This window comes from Pinus tabuliformis, chromosome 5_2, assembly GCF_031772625.1.
Source record: "Pinus tabuliformis cultivar Carrire ecotype Pingquan chromosome 5_2, CPIR1, whole genome shotgun sequence".
Taxonomy (NCBI): domain Eukaryota; kingdom Viridiplantae; phylum Streptophyta; class Pinopsida; order Pinales; family Pinaceae; genus Pinus; species Pinus tabuliformis.
The window spans coordinates 679,842,038-679,860,987 of NC_142306.1; the positions used below are offsets into that span (position 1 = coordinate 679,842,038).

At 42.0% G+C, this 18,950-nt stretch overlaps 1 protein-coding gene across 3 annotated transcripts in view; it reads left to right on the top strand.

Moving 5' to 3' along the window:
- The first annotated feature begins 2,969 nt into the window (after window positions 1–2,969).
- LOC149160944 (nardilysin-like) overlaps window positions 2,970–18,950 on the top strand; it is a 413,290-nt gene continuing 397,309 nt past the window's right edge. For 2 of the 3 annotated variants that reach the window (XR_016261820.1, XM_089436840.1), the window contains exon 1: window positions 2,970–3,518. Coding sequence is in view for 2 of the 3 variants with exons in the window: in XM_089436840.1 (XP_089292966.1) it covers window positions 2,970–3,518 (549 nt within the window). In the remaining variant the exon portion in view is untranslated. The remainder of the gene's footprint in view (window positions 3,519–18,950) is intronic. The other variant, XM_089436839.1, reaches the window with a different exon arrangement.

The window sequence follows — 18,950 nt, forward strand, 5'->3', positions numbered from 1 at the left end:
AGATATGTACATGAAATCCAATATAGTTCTTTGACGAGGTTAAGCCCGACTGGGATTGTCATTGGGAATTTCATTTACCTTAGTTCCTTTCGGGTTGAATTGAATATCTTGATTGTAGTTGTAGCATGACGATATTGATTATAGTGATATGCTGGGGCTAATTAGCGATCATAGATATGATGGTGCTTGGACTTGGTTTAAAATACTACGACATTGAAGCATAAAAGAAAAACTAGAGTGTAACGATCAAAAGATTAACACTTTAAATCAATTATTGTATAAAATACAATTATGGCTCCTATTTCCAAAATCTTGACGGTGTAACAAATGACATAGAGGTGCATGCGATTCTTTGCATGCAAAAAGGTAGAAGATAGGGGAAATACCGCGTATGTGGGAGAGTTCATTTGAGAGGGAGTGCAAAAAATATTTATTTCTATTTATGTTGAATAAATATTGGCCTACTATAGATACTAGCACTTTTTGGTTTAATAGGAACCTACATTAGCAGGTATGATATATATGGTTATATGAAAAGGAGGACCTAGAATGACAACTTTTGATAGACGAGGTTGGAATTTAGTGTTATAGTGGCACTTGCAGGAAATGTGAATTTTTTCTGCATCAAAGTGGCATCAGAGTAGGAGAATTTGCTCAAATGTGTTTGCAGATAGTAGTAAGGAAAGAGTTGGTATCAATAATGATATGAGAATTTTGGCAGATACGCAACTATGATGGAGGAAGAACAATGTAGAAACTTGAAGAGCAAGGAGGGCTCAAAAGGGGTTCCAGAGTAAGGGGCCAAGAAAGGCCAATAATCCAAGCTTAAAGGAGATAGCTTGGTGAGGTGTGTGTAGCAGGAAGGAGACATGTTACTGTAAAGGTTATTTGCAGCTCGTAATGGGCAATGGAAAGCTCACATAGGAAGAGGAGGAGATGAAGATGACTACAGATAGTAATTTGAAGAATTCAGAGGGAAGCCATAGAGATGCCAAAGCAGTTGGCATACGAAAAATGAGTGATGAAGATATGAGAGGGAAATCGTTGAGATAAAAGCACAATTGAATGTGGTTACAAAGTTATTATAGCATAACGAGGAGAACTAAAAGTATGGGTGGAACTTGAGGGAAAGGGTTAAGTGGGCTATTGAAAGATTATGGGCCAAGAAGTAGAGGCCGAATATGAAATGTAGGTTGAAGAAAGAACTCAAAGCTACTGAGTGTGAGGAGGCAGTTCATAAAGGTGAACCTAAGCAAGGAGAAATCCTTGAAGAGGATGGTGACGAGGTTGATGGAGATTTGATGTTTGAGACATCAAATGAGGCTACAAAGCCTTATGTTTTTTTTGATGATTTGTTTATGGTTGCAGGTGTTATTACAGACGATGGACAATCTTTTGAAACTGTCATGAAAAAAGATGAAGATAGAGGAGAACATAGTTCAAATTTTGTTCTCAGCAGAGAAGAGGAGAGATATTTGAATGGGATGCTCATAGGGAATTATGAGCCAAAGGCAGGGACAAATTTTAGTCTTCACACTGATTGCATGCAAAAGTTGTTGTGAATGAAGATGCAACAAAGTTAAAGGAGGAAGAGTTTGTTGGTAGCATGGAGAGAGAGCTCAATCAACAGATTGAAGTGAGCCAAAGAGTTCAGAGAGCAACTTTACAAGCGTGGAATAAGGTTGAAATTATGCCTAGAAGATTTTCATTTGAAATAGTGGGTATCACCACGGTGAAAACCACTGGTTTGTCGCAAGGAAGGCAAAAGAAAAATTATAGTGGAATTCAAGATGATGCAACAACAATACAACAACATGACGAAGCCAATGATCAACAACAGAACTATGTATGGGATCCAGGAGGACATCAACAACAACAACTCATGGTCAGGAGACCATGAAATTTTTCTATCACGGGAGTATGATGCAGGAGCATTAGAGCTTCCAAGTCATCAAGTTTTTTTGAGACAAAGCAGGTTTCAACATGGAAAAGGAATTTTATTTCCTTATTGAAAATAATCTCAATTTCTAAAACAACTATGGATAGAGATAAAACATAGTAGATAAGATTTTAGGGTGAGAATATTCCTTTTGAGGAGAGATTTAGGAAATAAATTATGGTAGAATTAGAAAAATCATGGAGTGGTTTTAGGCTTTCAAGAAAAGCTTCTTTGTTCCAAAACTATTGTTGTTTATTATTGTAATTGTGACCAAGAAAATGTGTAATGAAGCCAAAGGGATGAGATAGAGAATAGTCAAAGCTAGAGGAATGCCAAAACTGTGGATTTTGGTCAAGAAGGAATTTATGTACATAATTTGGTTATTTAATTATGGTTTTTTTATATCTGAATTGTTCATGCTTCTCTCTTTTGTGTTATGCATTGATGTTGAACGTATGCATGGATAGATTGATGATATGTACACGAAATCCGAGTTAGTGCTTTGATGAGGTTAAGCCTGACCGAGATTGTCATTAAGAACTTCATTTACCTTAGTTCCTTTCCGGTTGAATTGAATAACTTGTAGTGTGAATATCTTGATTGTAATTGTAGCATGAAGATGTCGTTTACATTGACATGTCAGGGCTAATTAGCGATTACACTTATGATGGTAGCCCTCAGTGAATACTAACATTTTCGTGTAGCCTTCAAAATTCATAACCTTGCAGCGTTCATGCTCGTGTGTCTCTAGGAAGACAATCAAGTCCATCCCTTGAGCTATGGGCCGTAAACTAGGCCCCTCCTCCATGGATATGAAAGTCACACCTAAAGGTTAGATGGGGTTGAGATAACAAATAAAATGGTAAAAGTGCAAAACGTTGGAAGTTTAAGTGAGGCCAAAAATAAAAAAAATATGCAACCTTCAACCCCCCTACTTTTAAAATGAAAGCCGCACTAAAAGGTTAGATGGAGTAAAACGGGGTTGCGATAGTAAATAAAACGTTCAGATGGGGTTGCCAAAGTATATAAAATGTTTAGGTCGAGCGCTATAATTGGTTGCGCGTACAAGAGGCGGAACCGAGGAGGTTATTCAATCATATTGACAGTCAATTGTTTGCTTTCGTCGTCTTCGTTTCAGAGGGAGGGAAGGATCGTCGGAGCCTCACTAACAATGGCCGTCGCCAGCACTGACACAGTCGTCAAGGCGCCCAACGATAAGCGTCAATATCGAATTCTTCATTTGCCAAATGGGTTGACGGCCATTCTGGTGCACGATCCCGAAATCTTTGCAGATCAAAAGATCGACTCTCCCTTCAAAAGGGCGTCAAAAGTCCTGTCCGACGACGAAGAAGATGAAGAAGAAGACGAAGATGAAGACGAGGATGAAGACGAGGACGAAGATGAAGATGACGATGACAGCGAGGAAGATGAGACCGATGACGATGAAGATGAAGACGACGAGGAGGACGATGACGATGACGAAGAGGACGATGAAGAAGATGATGAAGAAGAGGAGGAATCCCTGGAGAACGGGGACAGAACACCTGTCAAAAGCTCGACTGCTGCTACCATCAAGAAGGTCAGTCAGTGACACTTTCTTCCTGTTGAACTTATATTCTTGCATCCGCATTCTCGGGGCCACGAGTTCTATTCTCACGGAGTCCCCTGCATATTGCTGTTTAGGGTTTTTCCTTGTTCGGCATAGCTCCTCTCGGATTCGATTTTCGCAGAGTTTGTTTATGCGCCTTTTTTGTCTGCTACTGTTTAAAAAGGGCCAAGGAAGCATGTGCATGTTGCTTTTTGATATGTGAAGAGAACTAATGAGAGTGGTTGCTGGTTTAGTTTTATGAGTGAGAGAGGTTGAAACTAATTGTAAAGCAACTGAAACTCAATTGTGGAGGTCAACGGGTCTTGGTTGGGCTTTTCAGTGGGGATGGTGATATTTCCCACAAAGAGTCAAATTCCCCATCCTCCAAAACATGTCTCTGTGCTTGTGAGCTGTTTTGTGCATCCTAGGCGAATTTGGTCAAATATACATCTGCTGCCCGTGGCTTCTTAGCAAAAGAGATCTTGTGAGAGTGCTGTAAGCTAACTACAGTTCATTGTCACCTCTGGCAAATTTGGCTGAATATACACCCCTGCCCGTGGCTTCCAAAGGAGATATTTCGAGTGTTGTCAGCTGGCTACAGTGCATTATCAATTGCCTCAGTGCGTTATCAGTTGCCTCAGACTGGGGAGGGGCTTGCTGCACAAAGATGTTTGAAACCATCTTGTCCGAAAACAAAAAATCGGTTGGAGAGAGAGAGGAAGTCACACAATACAATTTCGTGATTTTGCCTGGCCCACGGAGAGTTTGAAATTGTAGAGACATCAGACTGGTTCTAGAATTATCCTAGCATTGCTTCAAAATTGCATTACATATGATGTATATATAGTTGTAAGGTTATCTGCTGTGGTTCCGAAATTGGGCAAGTGAAATTTGATGTTTGACCTTACAAAAGCTGCAATAGTTTTGTTGGTCTTGAATTTGGTGTTTAGTTTTTTAACCTTTGGTTACTTCACTTTATATTGGGTTTCTTTCCGATAAGATCTCCAATGTTTCATTTATTGGTCACTAAACTAGATTTTAAATGACATTGCAAAAATGTTACATTTGAAGTATTATAGGGGGCTCCCCTTTGTTTAGTTCTGCCATCCTTGTCAGTTAGTTTTGTGACTAGTTTTCCCATCCAACTTGCCTCTGCTTTTGTAGAAATGTCCCTAATTTGTTGTGTCAATGGAGGATCACTGACATTCCTCTTTTAAACTATCCTTTTCATCTTCTGGCATTACTCACTCTCACATGTCAAACAAGCCACCATTTCGAAGAAAAGAACTCAAACTCGTGACCTATGGATTGTACATAACACCTACTCTCTTTGCCTGCGATCTTGTTGTTAGGATGCTCATATTCGCAACTCGTGACATGTGTAAGGGTTAATGCCAGGATTGCTGGGACTGCGTGGCTATGTAATAGTTCCCATTAAACTTTGGCTCTGAAAACACTCTTAGAATGTAGAGGTGCATTAGCTTGCAACGCTTTCACCATGCATGCTTGGGTTCAAGCCTTCAATACCTCATAGATCATCAGTTAGGTATGTGTTAAAATTGGCAACTAGGGCCAAACTCCATGTGGATCACCTTATTTATGGCTTCTGATAGTTTTCTTAGATTCCTTTCATCGGGAGGTGTAGGATTGATCTAAAGATCATTCGATTCTGATAAGTATTTATGGAGATATGAATTTATTTTGATTATGGACAAATTGTCAAGGTCGGCTAGCGAACTTATGCAAGGTCAGAAGCCCAACAGTCATGTCTATTCAACCTCAACGTTTGCATATAAATACAAGGAGCATTCTCCTCATTTGGAAAATTCAATTCACTCATTTTCTCTCTCTCTCCTATGCATAAAAGGAGCCTCTCTCTCTCTCACACGTTTGGCTGAAAGGAAGACGTCCTAGGGCAAGGAAGACGCAGAAAGAAGGATGCTAAGGCAACAGGTCATCTCTTTGACCAACGTTGACCAAGCGTTGACCTTCCGAAAGTGCGGATTGGGTGTGGTTGCCTCTCCTAGGCAGGCCACAATTTTTGGCACGAAAATCGAGGTGATTCAACCTCTGGGTTGACCGGTGTTGACTGCCCTAGTTTAGGGCTGCAAGTTGACTTCAAAATCTGCAAATTGATTGAACTTTTGGGGTTGTTCAAGGGCTGTTTCTGTAGGTTGTTCGAGGACAAGTTGACCGGAAATTGACCAAGTATTTTAGAGGTCAATTTCAACGAGTTTGACCAAGTTTGACTTTGCTGATCTAGGGTTTGCTGCTGCTAATATAAAATTACAGAATTTAGATTTTGTACTATTTTTCTCTTTTGAACTATTGAAGATAAAAAAAGATTTAATCAAAGGGTTTCCCCGCATTGGGGTTTGTCCCTGGCTAGCCGCCACATCTTGTGTCTCTTGTCTTGGCTTGTTTTTTGTTGATCATTTAATGTTCTATCTGCACTTTACTTAATGTATATGTGATTGCTAATCTGTGGCTAGTAAGAAGAAAAATAAGTAAACTGCTCTAAGCATAGAACATACCATAATTTAACATGGTATCAGAGCTGAGGTGAAGACAAAGCCCAAGCAAGAGCAATCACCGAAGAGAAGGTTGGAAAGGCTATCTTAAAAAGAAATCATGGGGTCCTCAACACACTTCCCTGCTGAAGACAAACTTCGTGAGAAGTCTGACTATCACAGATGGAAGATGTCTCTCAATCTAACATTAGAAGAGCAGGAAGTGTTGGACCATGTGAGAGGCGGGATTGTTGAGCCTCCATCAAATGCATCCACTGCTGTTAGGAACAAATGGACCAAGCGAGAAGTCAAAGCAAGGAAGATCATCGGGGACTCTATTGACAAGCGCTTGGTGGCCTATGTTTCCGTGCTGAACACCTCCAAGGAAATCTGTGATAGACTGGTGAGTTTATTTAAAGTTAATGATGCAAATCAAGTCTGGTTTCTTAGAAACAAGCTGAAGGAAATTAAGAAGGGCAAAGATGAGAGTATGCAAGCATATTTCTTAAGGATCACCGAGATCAAGAACGATCTCCTATCTATTGGGGAACTAATTCCTGACAGGGAAATGACACTCACAACTCTTGGAGGACTACCATCTGAATGGTATATATTTAGGACTACTCTTCACAACAATAACGTAATTCCTGGATTTGAGGAATTAATGGCCAGATGCATTCAAGAAGAAACGAGGATGGAAGAACAAGAAATGCCCATACTTAAAGGTCATCCCTCTGCCTTTTCTTCTCATACTAAAAGAAGAAACAATTCTGGGGCTAAATTCAAAGGAAAGGCTGGACCAAAGGGTGGAAGAAAAGGACGATGTTACAATTGCAATAAAACGGGTCACTATGCAAGGGAGTGCCCTGATAAAAGGGACTCACACCGGGACGATGATCAAAATCCCTCTCAAGGCAATCAAAGGAATGGCAGGTCAAATGGCAGAGGTAAAAGAAGTGCCAGAAATCAAGGAAGAGGACAACCATTCAAGAAGGCAAGAAATTCCAGGTATGAATCTAACACTGTTAACAATAAGCAAGATGAATATTATCTACCAGCAACTCTATCTACTATTGCTCCCCCGGACTTGCTGGGAAATTGGCTTATTGATAGTGGTGCCTCAAGGCACTTCACTGGTTACAAAGAAGCTCTCTATAATCTGATAGAGAAGGAAACCAACCTAGAAATTGTTCTTGGAGATAATTCAAAATATCCCGTGAAAGGCGTAGGAAATGTCACTCTTCAATTGAATCAGGGTAATACCATCCACTTACAAGATGTATTATATGTACCTGATCTCAAAAAGAACCTGGTGTCCATTTCGACAATGGAAGACAAAGGCTACAAGGTGGCCTTCAACGATGGCAAGGTACGTGTATGGAAAAGGAACTTTAAAGATGCTTTTACTCTTGGGTTTTGAGTTGATTCATTATATCAGGTTGGTGGAAGTCCCCTGGATGTCATGTCTTGTGACACATCTCTTTAGTCCAAACTATGGCATCGGAGGTTTGCGCACCTTCATTATAAAGCTCTACTCGATGTAAGAAAAATGGTGACTGGGATGCTCGAGTTCAGATTAGAGCAAGAAGGTGTATGTCCAAGATGTGTCGAAGGGAAGCTCAAAAGGGGACCATTCCCCTCAAGCCAAAGCAAGACCTCCGATATATTGCAGTTGGTTCACTCAGACATATTCGATATGATTTTTGTGAACTCCTTGGGAGGATATTTATATTACCTCACTTTTACAAATGATTATTCTCGCAAGACTTGGATATACTTCTTGAAAAAGAAGGATGAAGTGTTCTCCTGGTTTCAACACTTCAAAGCCTTGATCGAGAATCAAACCGAGAAGAAGATCAAGATCTCAAGGACTGATAATGGGACTGAATATGAATCCAATGAGTTTCATGACTTTGCAAAGAGGCTGGCATTAAGAGGGAGACTACTACAACATATACTCCTGAACAGAATGGTGTGGCGGAAAGGAAGAATCGTACAATTGTGGAAGTTGTCCATGCTATGCTCCATGATCAAAGACTTCTGAAGTTTCTATGGGCCGAAGCTGCAAATACGACTGTATATATAGAAAACCGATGCCCTCATCAAGCATTGGGTTCTAAGGCTCCCGAAGAAATGTTCACCGGTAAGAACCTGACGTATCTCATTTTATAATTTTTGGAAACCCTATATATTTTCATGTGCCTAAAGAAAAAAAGAATAAATTGGGTGCATCTGGAAAGAAAGGAATCTTCGTGGGCTATACTGAAAATACTAAGGGCTATAGAATCTATGTAGCTGGTCAAAGGGAAGTCAAGATTAGTCATGATGTCACCTTTGACGAAGATATGGCTCTTAGCAAGGTAGACAATCTTCCTACTTTAAGGGGATCTAAAGAAGTTGACACCGGGGAACTGAAGGAAAAAGAAGATGAGACGATGCCTGATGTGGAAGAACCTATAGATCCTATTGATCCTCCTCTGCAAGAGCCTTCCTTTTCTAGGAAGAGGCCTTCATGGCTTAGGGGGACACTTGATGATGCTGAAGGACACATTGCACCTCGAGGAACCTTCCGTGAAAGTAAGAAGCCGAACAAGTATCAGGGATACCTGACCATCATGAGCACGATCATCCAAAGTGAGCCTTCGTCATTCACAAATCTCGTCAAGCATCAAGTATGGAAGGATGCTATGACCGATGAATATGAGTCCATTATGAAAAACAATGTTTGGGATGTGGTCCCCAGATCCCAGGACAAAGCAGTTGTTACTTCAAAATGGATGCCGTCAAGCATCAAGTATGGAAGGATGCTATGATTGAGGAATATGAGTCCATTATGAAAAACGATGTTTGGGATGTGGTCCCTAGACCCCAGGACAAAGCAGTTGTCACTTCAAAATGGCTTTACAAGATAAAGCATGCAGTTGATGGAAGTGCGGAAAAGTATAAGGCTCGTTTTATCGCTCATGGCTTTTCCTAGAAGGAAGGTATAGACTATGACGAGATATTTGCACATGTTGCTCGATATACCACCATCTGCTCGATCATAGCCCTAGCTGCTTTGCAAGGATGGAACCTACATTAGATGGATGTCAAGATTGCATTCTTACATGGTTCGATCAAAGAGGAGGTCTATGTGAGCAACCTGAAGGATTTGAGATTTACGATCGAGAATCTCATGTGTGCAGGTTGAATAAGGCCCTCTATGGGCTAAAGCAAGCACCCTGAGCATGGTATGAGAGGATCGATAGCTACTTGATGAAGCTGGGATTCACTAGGAGTGAAGCCGACCCTAACCTTTACTTTAAGGTTATAGATGACAAGCCTCTCATATTGGTGCTATATGTTGACGACCTCTTTCTAACAGGTGCAGACCCTCTCATTCACGAATGTAAGAGGGAGTTGGCTTCTGAGTTCGAGATGAAAGACCTAGGACTTATGCACTATTTCCTAGGACTGGAAGTCTGGCAGAAACCAGGGGAGATTTTCCTATCTCAAGGAAAATATGTGGTGAAGATATTGGAGAGATTCGGCATGGTGGACTGCAAGCCCGTAACTACCCCGATGGAGCTTGACTTCAAGAAGTTAAGCGGTAGTGCTGCCATAGTTGTTTTACAAAATACTACCGAGTATCGTCAACTCGTTAGAGCATTAATGTTCTTGGTGAACTCCCGTCCGGATATATGCTTTGCAGTCAACACATTAAGTCAACATAAGGTTGAGCCTCACCACTCACATTGGATTGGTGCCAAGAATCTGTTGAGATATCTTCGTGGCAAATCACTCATGGGTTGAGATACACTGCTGGAGATGTGAGACTACTTGGGTATACTGATGCTGATTGGGCAGGTAGTGTGGTGGATTGAAAGAGCACTTCTAGGTGCTGTTTCTCTTTGGGATTTGCCTCTGTATCCTGGATGAGCAGGAAGCAGAAGTCAGTGGCTTTGAGCATCGCCGAGGCAGAGTACATTGCTGCTAGCATGGCCTCCTGTGAGGCAGTCTGGTTGCGAAAGCTCTTCAGTGAGTTGTTTGGATTTACATTGGATACCACTGTGATTCTATGTGACAACTAGAGCGGGATCCGTTGATCAGAGAATCCCGTATTTCATGATTGCTCTAAGCATATCGATATCAGGTACCACTATATTTGAGATATGGTGCAGCGAGGAGCAATAAGGCTCCAACATATCGGTACAGATGAATTGGTCATTGACATATTGACAAAGCCCCTAAGAAAGGTCAAATTTCTGACTTTCCGAGAACGACTTGGTGTCGTTCAGAGACCCTCCTATGAGGGTCGAGTATGATGTATTGAGCTCTAGGAGCTCCAGGGGGGTGCGAGGTACTTCTTGGAGCAACATGTGACCACTGGGTGACTCACCATCCCCTGGTGGTGCACTATGTACAGGGTAAAGGTTCAACCTTCCCTTGTGACACCCCATGGCGACTGTGGAATGGGATGATTAGTTCTCTTGTGGGCCAGGATAATTCGTTCTCCGTGGCGACTGCGGAGCAGGATGATTAGTTCTCTTGTAGGCCAGGATGATTAGTTCTTCGTGGCATCCACCTGACAGGATGATTTGTTCTCCTGTGGACAGGATGATTAATTCTCTTGTCGAGGATCCTACCCATGCAGTCTGGGACTCATGGGAAGTACCTCTCATCTGATCAATGAGTAGGGAAATGAGGATAGGGACCACAGTAGTACTATCGATGGACGCATTGCTGTATCTACCGTACTCCCTATGCTAGGATGACCTCCATTGATCTGAGATCAGTGAGAGTGGTTTACACTTTGAGATTGACTTCGGGTCAGTGGAAGATGGTATGATACATCCTCGACCATTTCTTCTTCTTCATAGTTTGAGTAGAGCAAAGCAGAGTGGGGTCAAGTTGTACAGGACAGTGCATTTGATGGATGGATAGCAGCGACAGTTTGACGGATTGCAAATGAAGTTCTCCTTAGTTGAGAGGGAGTGTTAAAATTGGCAACTAGGGCCAAACTCCATGTGGATCACCTTATTTATGGCTTCTGATATTTTTCCTAGATTCCTCTCATCGAGAGGTGTAGGATTGATCTAAAGATCATCCAATTCCGATAAGTATTTATGGAGATATGAATTTATTTTGATTATGGACAAATTGTCAAGGTCAGCCAACAAACTTATGTAGGCTCAGAAGCCCAACAGTAATGTTTATTCAACCTCAACGTTTGCATATAAATACAAGGAGCATTCTCCTCATTTTGAAAATTCAATTCACTCATCTTCTCTCTCTCTCCCCTACGCATAACAGGAGCATCTCTCTCTTTCACACGTGTGGCTGAAAGGAAGACATCCTAAGGCAAGGAAGACGCAGAAAGAAGGACAGTAGGGTAGCAAGTCATCTCTTTGACCAACGTTGACCAAGCGTTGACCTTCCAGAAGTGCGGATTGGGTGTGGTTGCCTCTCCTAGGCAGGCCGCAATTTTTGGCATGAAAATCGAGGTGATCTGACCTCTGGTTTGATGGTGTTGATTGCCCTAGTTTAGGGCTGCAAGTTTACTTAAATATGCAAAGTGACTGAACTTTTGGGGTTGTTCAAGGGTTGTTTCTTCAGGCTGTTTGAGGGCAAGTTGACCGGAAATTGACCAAGTATTTTAGAGGTCAATTTCAGCTAATTTGACCAAGTTTGACTTTGCTGATCTAGGGTTTGCTGCTGCTGATATAAAATTATAGAATTCAGATTTTGTACTATTTCTTTCTGTTGAACTATTGAAGATAAAAGAAGATTTGATCAAAGGGTTTCCCCGCATTGGGGTTTGTCCCTGGCTAGCAGCCATATCTTGTGTCTCTTGTCTTGGCTCGTTTTCTGTTGATCATTTAATGTTCTATTTGCACTTTACTTAATGTATATGTGATTGCTAATCTGTGGCTAATAAGAAGAAAAATAAGTAAACTGCTCTAAGCATAGAACATACCATAATTTAACAGTGTGAGACAATGTTTAGCTGCAACACCCAACCTTGGTTTAGGGTTCAACTTTGTTGAAGATGCCACTTTTGATGTTAAAGCTTCTGACTTGTCCAAGCTCTTTGCATAAGAGACTATATGAGCCATGAATAATGGTTTAGCCTTGCTTGTTGTTGTTTCAGGTTGGAATATTAAGAATTTTATAGTGGCTCTTGGAGATTCAACAAGTTCATGATCATCAGATTCTTCATCAGGGTCTTGACCTATCGATTTAGGTTCTTTAGACTTGGTGTAACACCCTCCTACCACGTTTACCCAAGCTACCTGGTCCACTGGGGTAAACATGTGACGAGAGGCTACTATGATGTGATTCAACTTCCCATGTACAATTAAGGAAGTGGAACTGACAGAACTAAACGAAACTGAACTTCCATACATGCTACAGAACCTTCAGGAGCGAACCAACCCTTCCAGGTGACCAACCCTGAGGCAACTTGACATTTTACTGATTTGGACCCTTAGCCGCTCCCTTAACAAGCCATGCATGCAACCGAGGTCTTCCAGTCGCTCCCACAACAAGGCAGACTAGCGACTGTGGACTTTTTTGGCTAGTTCTGAGCCAACGACCCTGGATTTTGAGCCACTTTTTAAGGGCTAGGTCTCAAGCCATTGCTTAGAACTCCATGAAACCTTTAGGAATGATAAACAACACTGAGACAAGGTTACTAATGCAAATGTTTGATCAATGACTGGATTGGACCCCTACTAGCCATGATAGGCATTTCGTCAAACATGTCGCAAATATGAATTCTACAGGTCATAACAACATATCTGAGCATAGGGGTTTCATACTTATCTGAGATTCGTAAAGAAGCATTGATGTCTCATCACGATAATTGCATTATCATCTATTAGGTCTTGTATTCATTGTTCATTCATTTACTAATCAAAACATGATGAGAGCCATACATCATAACCGTCATAAAAAATATTCATGACCAGCATATAACCAACAAAAATAACAAGGATTTAACAACCATAAATACCACATATGAGCCAGTACATTACACATGAAATACCAAAGACAAGAAACTCTTATTAATGAATGCATAAGCCAACCAGGTTTGGGACTTCCACGAAGCACCCGACCATAGATTTGCTGAACCAAATATTTCTTCCGGCTAATCACCCCCATGCCATATTCCAAGCATGAATGTGGGACTTACAACAAAATCAACTAGGGCTTCCCGAGGCCAAACCACCTCAACCCTCATCAATAGATCAGGCTTTACCGCAATCCCCATCGGATCACTAGGCCATAAACAAGCATGGATGTCTCCAGATCTCTCTACCTAAACCGTGAGGAATTTGTCCGTCTCAAACTCTCGGCTTTACCATGTATCTCGCCATTACGATTAAAGGGATTCGTAGGCCTACGAGGTCCCCAGCCTTTTGGTTTTACAGTGTATCCCACCATTACCGATTAAGGGATTCCTAGGCCCAATCAAGGGTATTCATCACTGAGCTTTACTGTGTATCTCGCCATTACCGATCAAAGGATTCCTAGGCTCAATCGAGGTGTTCACATCTAGGCTTTACTATGTATCCCATCTCGGGATTCCTAGGCCTTGTGAATAATCCTAAGACTATCCCACTCAGCTTCGAGTCCATCCTACAATCCAGCTCAACCAAATACAAGAGAACCCACCACACCATGGCTATCCGGAAATGTTGTTAAAATTGGCAACCAGGGCAAAACTTCATGTGGGTCATCTTATTCATGGCTGATAATATTTTTATTAGATTCCTTTCGTCGAGAGGTGTAGGATTGATATAAAGATCATCCGATTCCGATAAGTATTCATGGAGATATGAATTTATTTTGATTATGGAATTATTATCAAGCCGACCTACAACTCATGTAGGCTCAGAAGCCCAACAGTCGCATCTATTCAAACACCAACGTTGTGTATAAATACAACAGGACTTTTCCTCATTTGCACTCACTCTTCTCATCACATCTCTCTCTCTCTACTGCACAGAAATGAGTCTCTTCTCTACTGCGCAGAAATGGGTCTCTCTCTCACACATGTGAAGCCAGAAGCTATTGAACTTGACGCTGCAACTGCAGAAGCAAACATTGACCTGCGTGGCCTAGAAGATCTCCTCTTTGGAATTGCGCTGTAGGTCCATCTGGATCTCCTTTGAAATCCGCAATTTTTGGTGGTGGAATGAAGTCAATCCGACGAACGGTTTGCAAGATATCGACTGCCCTAGTTTGAAGCCGGAAACTGCGGAAACTAAAGCTACAACTGCAGAAGTAAAGATTGACTTGCGTGGCCTAGAAGATCTCCTCATTTGAATTGCGCTGTAGGTTCATCTGAACCTCCTCTGGAAGCCGCAACTTTTGGTGGTGGAATGAAGTCAATCCAACGGTCGGTTTGTGAGATATCGTCTGCCCTAGTTTGATAATGAAGCCGCTAATGCTGATGTTGCTGATCTAGGGTTTGCTACTGCTGATATGAATCAGATTTATTGTACTATTTCTCTCTGTTGAATTATTGAAGATAAAAGAAGATTTGATCAAAGGGTTTCCCCACACATTGTGGGGTTTGTCCCTGACTAGCCGCCACATCTTGTGTCTCTTGTCCTGACTTGTTTTCTATCAATCGTTTAATGTTCTATCTGCACTTTACTTTATGTACATGTGATTGTTAATCTGTGGAATATAATAAGAAAAAGAAGGAAACTGTTATAAGAATAGAACATACCATAACTTAACATGGAATCAGAGCTGAGGTGAAGACAAAGCCCGAGCAAGAGCAAGAGCAATCATCGAAGAGAAGATTGGCAAGGCTATCCTAAAAGAACTATGGGGTCCTCAACACTCTTTCTTGCCGAAGACAAGCTCCATGAGAAAGATGACTATCACGCATGGAAGATGTCTATCGATCTAACCCTAGAAGATCCAGGATTGCTGGACCATGTAAGAGGCAATATTGTTGAGCCTCCATCAAATGCATCCGTTGCTGCATGGAACGAATGGAAAACCGAAGAAGTCAAAATAGAAGATCATCCGGGACTCTATCGACAAGCACTTGGTGGCCTACATCTATGAACTGGACACCTCCAAGGAAATCTACGATAGACTGGGAAATGGCACTCACGACTGTTGGAGGATTACCATCCGAATGGTACGTGTTCAGGACTACTCTTCGGAACTATAATGTAATTCTTGGTTTCGAGGAATTAATGGCTAGATGCATTCAAGAAGAAACAAGGGAAGAAGAGCAAGAAATCCCCATGCCTAAAGGTCCTCCTGCTGCTTTTCTTCTCATGCTAAGAAAAGAAATAATTCCGGGACTAAATCAAAAGGAAAGGTTGGACCTAAGGGTGGAAGGAAAGGACGATGTTACATCTGCAATAAAGCAGGTCACTATGCAAGGGAGTGCCCTGATAGAAAGGACTCACACCGGGACGATGATCAAAATCCCTCTGATGACAAATCAAAGGAATGACAAATTCAACAACAAAGGTAAGAGGAGAGCTGGGGATCGAGGAAGAGGACAACCATTCAAGAAGGCTAGAAAGTCTAGGATGTATTAAATGCACTTGACCTAAAAAAGAACCTAGTGTCCATCTCGGCAATGGAAGACAAAGGCTACAAGGTAACCTTCAGCAATGGCAAGGTATGTATATGGAAAAATAATGTTAAAGATGCCTTTACTCTTGGGTTTAGTGTTGATTCATTATATCAGGTCGATGGAAGTCCGCTAGGTGTCATGTCTTGTGACACAACTTTTCAGTCTGAACTTTGGCATCGGAGGTTTGCCCACCTTCATTACAAAGCTCTACCCGATGTAAGACAGATGGTAACAGGGATGCCTGAATTCCAAGTAGAGAAAGAAGGTGTATGTCCGGGATGTGCCGAGGGAAAGCTCAAAAGGGGATTCCCCTCAAGCCAAAGCAAGACCTTCGATATATTTCAGTTGGTTCACTCATGCATATATGAGGCTGGCATTAAGAGGGAGACTACTACACCATGTACTTTTGAGCAGAATGGTGTGGCGGGAAGGAAGAACCGCACGATTGTGGAAGCTGTCTAGGCCATGCTACATGATCAAAGACTTCCGAAGTTTCTATGGGCTGAAACTACAAACTCTGTTGTATAGCATTGGGTTCCAAGACTCTTGAAGAAAAGTTCACCGGTAAGAAACCTGATGTTTCTCATTTTAGAATTTTTGGAAGCCCTGTATATTTTCATGTGCCGAAAGAGAAAAGAATTAAATTGGGTGCATCTAGAAAGAAGGGAATTTTCGTGGGCTATGGTGAGAATACTAAAGGCTATAGAATCTATGTAGCCGATCAAAGGGAAGTTGTAATTAGTCATGATGTCACCTTTGATGAAGATATGGCTCTCAGCAAGGTGAACAATCTTCCGACTTTGAGGAGCTCTCAAGAACCCGACACCAGGGAACCGAAAGAAAAGGATGATGAATCAATGTCTGATGTAGAAGAACCCATGGATCCGATTGATCCTCCACATGAGCCTTCCTCTTCTAGGAAGAGGCTTTCATGGCTTAGGGGGCTACTTGATGATGTTGAAGGACATGTTGCACCCCGAGGAACCTTTCGTGAAAGTAAGAAACCTAATAGGTATCAGGGATACCTGACCATCATGAGCATGATCATACAAAATAAGCCTTCATCATTCTCCGACGCCATCAAGCATCAAGTATGGAAGGATGCTATGACCGTAGAGTATGAGTCTATCATGAAGAATGATGTCTGGGAAGTAGTTCCCAAACCCCAGGACAAGACAGTTGTTACTTCCAAATGGCTTTACAATATAAAGCATGCAGCAGATGGAAGTACGGAAAAGTATAAGGTTTGTTTTGTTGCTCGTGGTTTCTCCCAGAAGGAAGGTATAGACTATGATGTGATATTTGCACCTGTTGCCAAATATACGACCATCCGCTCGATCATAGCCCTTGTCGCTTCATAAGGATGGAACCTACATCAGATGGATGTTAAGACTGCGTTCTTACATGGCTCGATCAAAGAAGAGGTCTACGTGGAGTAACCTGAAGGATTTGAAATTTATGATCGAAAATCTCATGTATGCAGGTTGAAGAAGGCTCTCTTTGGGCTGAAGCAAGCACCCCGAGCATTGTATGAGAGGATCGACAACTACTTTATGAAGCTGGGATTCACTAGGAGTGAAGCCGATCCTAACCTTTACTTTAAGGTTGAAGATGACAAGCCTCTCATATTGGTGCTGTATGTGGATGACCTCTTTCTAACAGGTGTAGACCCTCTCATTCACAAATGTAAGAGGGAGTTGGCTTTTGAATTTCAAATGAAGGACCAAGGACTTAAAGTATGGCAGAAGCCAAGGGAAATTTTCCTATCTCAAGGAAAATATGTGGTAAAGATATTGGAAAGATTTGGTATGATGGACTGCAAGCCTGTGACTACCTCGAGGATCTTAACTTTTAGAAGTTATATGGTAGTGATGCCGGACCAGATTTGGGAAATGCCTCTGAGTTTCAAAAACTCATTCGTGTTGATGTTCTTGGTGAACCTCCGTCTGAACATATGTTTTTCAGTTAGCACTATGAGCTCATATTTGGTTGAGCCTCACTACATTGATGCCAAGAATCTTCTAAGATATCTTAATGGCACAATTACTAATGGATTGAGATACACTACCAGAAATATGAAACTCCATGATTATTCAAATGCTGATTAGGTAGGTAGTGTGGAGGATCACTGGAGCACTTTTAGTGCTGTTTCTCTTTGGATTTTGCTTCGATATAATGGATGAGTAGGAAGCAGAAGTCGGTTGCCATAAGTATCGCTGAGACCATATACATATCTACGAGTATGATCTCGTACGAAGCTGCCTGGTTGGGGAAGCTCTTCAGTGAGCTGTTTGAACACATACCACTGTGATTCTCTGTAACAACCAGAGGTGGGATTCGATTATTGAGGAATCCCATATTCGTCGATTGCTCCCGCAGATAGACATCATCTGGGATATGGTAAGACGATGAGCAAGGAGACTCCATCACATTAAGATGATGTACAGGTCGATACACCTTGTCAAAGCCCGGAGGAAAGATCTAATCTGTGATTTTCCCAAACGACTTGGAGTCGCCAAGAAACCCTTGTACAAGGGTCCTACATGTTGCATACATTGAGCCCTAGGAGCTCTGAGGGCTTGCGGTTCTTACTGGAGCAACATACGACCACAGGGTGACTCACCCTCCCCTGGTGGTGCGCACTGGAAAAAGATGACTCGCTCTCTTGTGGGACAAGATGATTTGCTCTCTTGTGGAACAGGATGATTCGCTCTCCTATGTAGCAGGATTGATGTGTTCTCCATGGCGATTGTAGTAGGATTGCTGTGTTCTCCTGTGACGACAGGATTGATTAATTCTCCTGTCGAGGCATCCTACCCATGCAGTCTGGGACTCATGGGAAGTACCTCTCATCTGATCAATGAGCAGGGAAATGAAGTTAGGGACCATAGTAGTACTGATGGACGCATCGTTGTATCTATCGTACTCCCTACACTAGGATGACCTCCATTGATCTGGGATCAATGATACTGGTCTGGGACCAGTGGTAGGAGTTGTACCATACTATGTCACTAACTTCGGGTCGGTTGAGACTGGTCTGGGACTAGTGGTACATACTCCGAGGCTGACTTCGTGTCAGTGCAGTACTGGTCTGGGACCAGTGAGAGTGGTACATACTATGACGCTGACTTTGGGTTGGTTGACACTGGTCTGGGACCAGTGGTACACTCTTTGAGATTGCGATACTGGTCTGGGACCAGTGGTAGGAGTGGTACTTATTATGAAGCTGACATCGGGTCGGCTGAGACTGGTCTAGGACTAGTGGTCTAGGACTAGTGGTACGTACTCTGAGATTGACTTTGAGTCAGTGGAGGATGATAC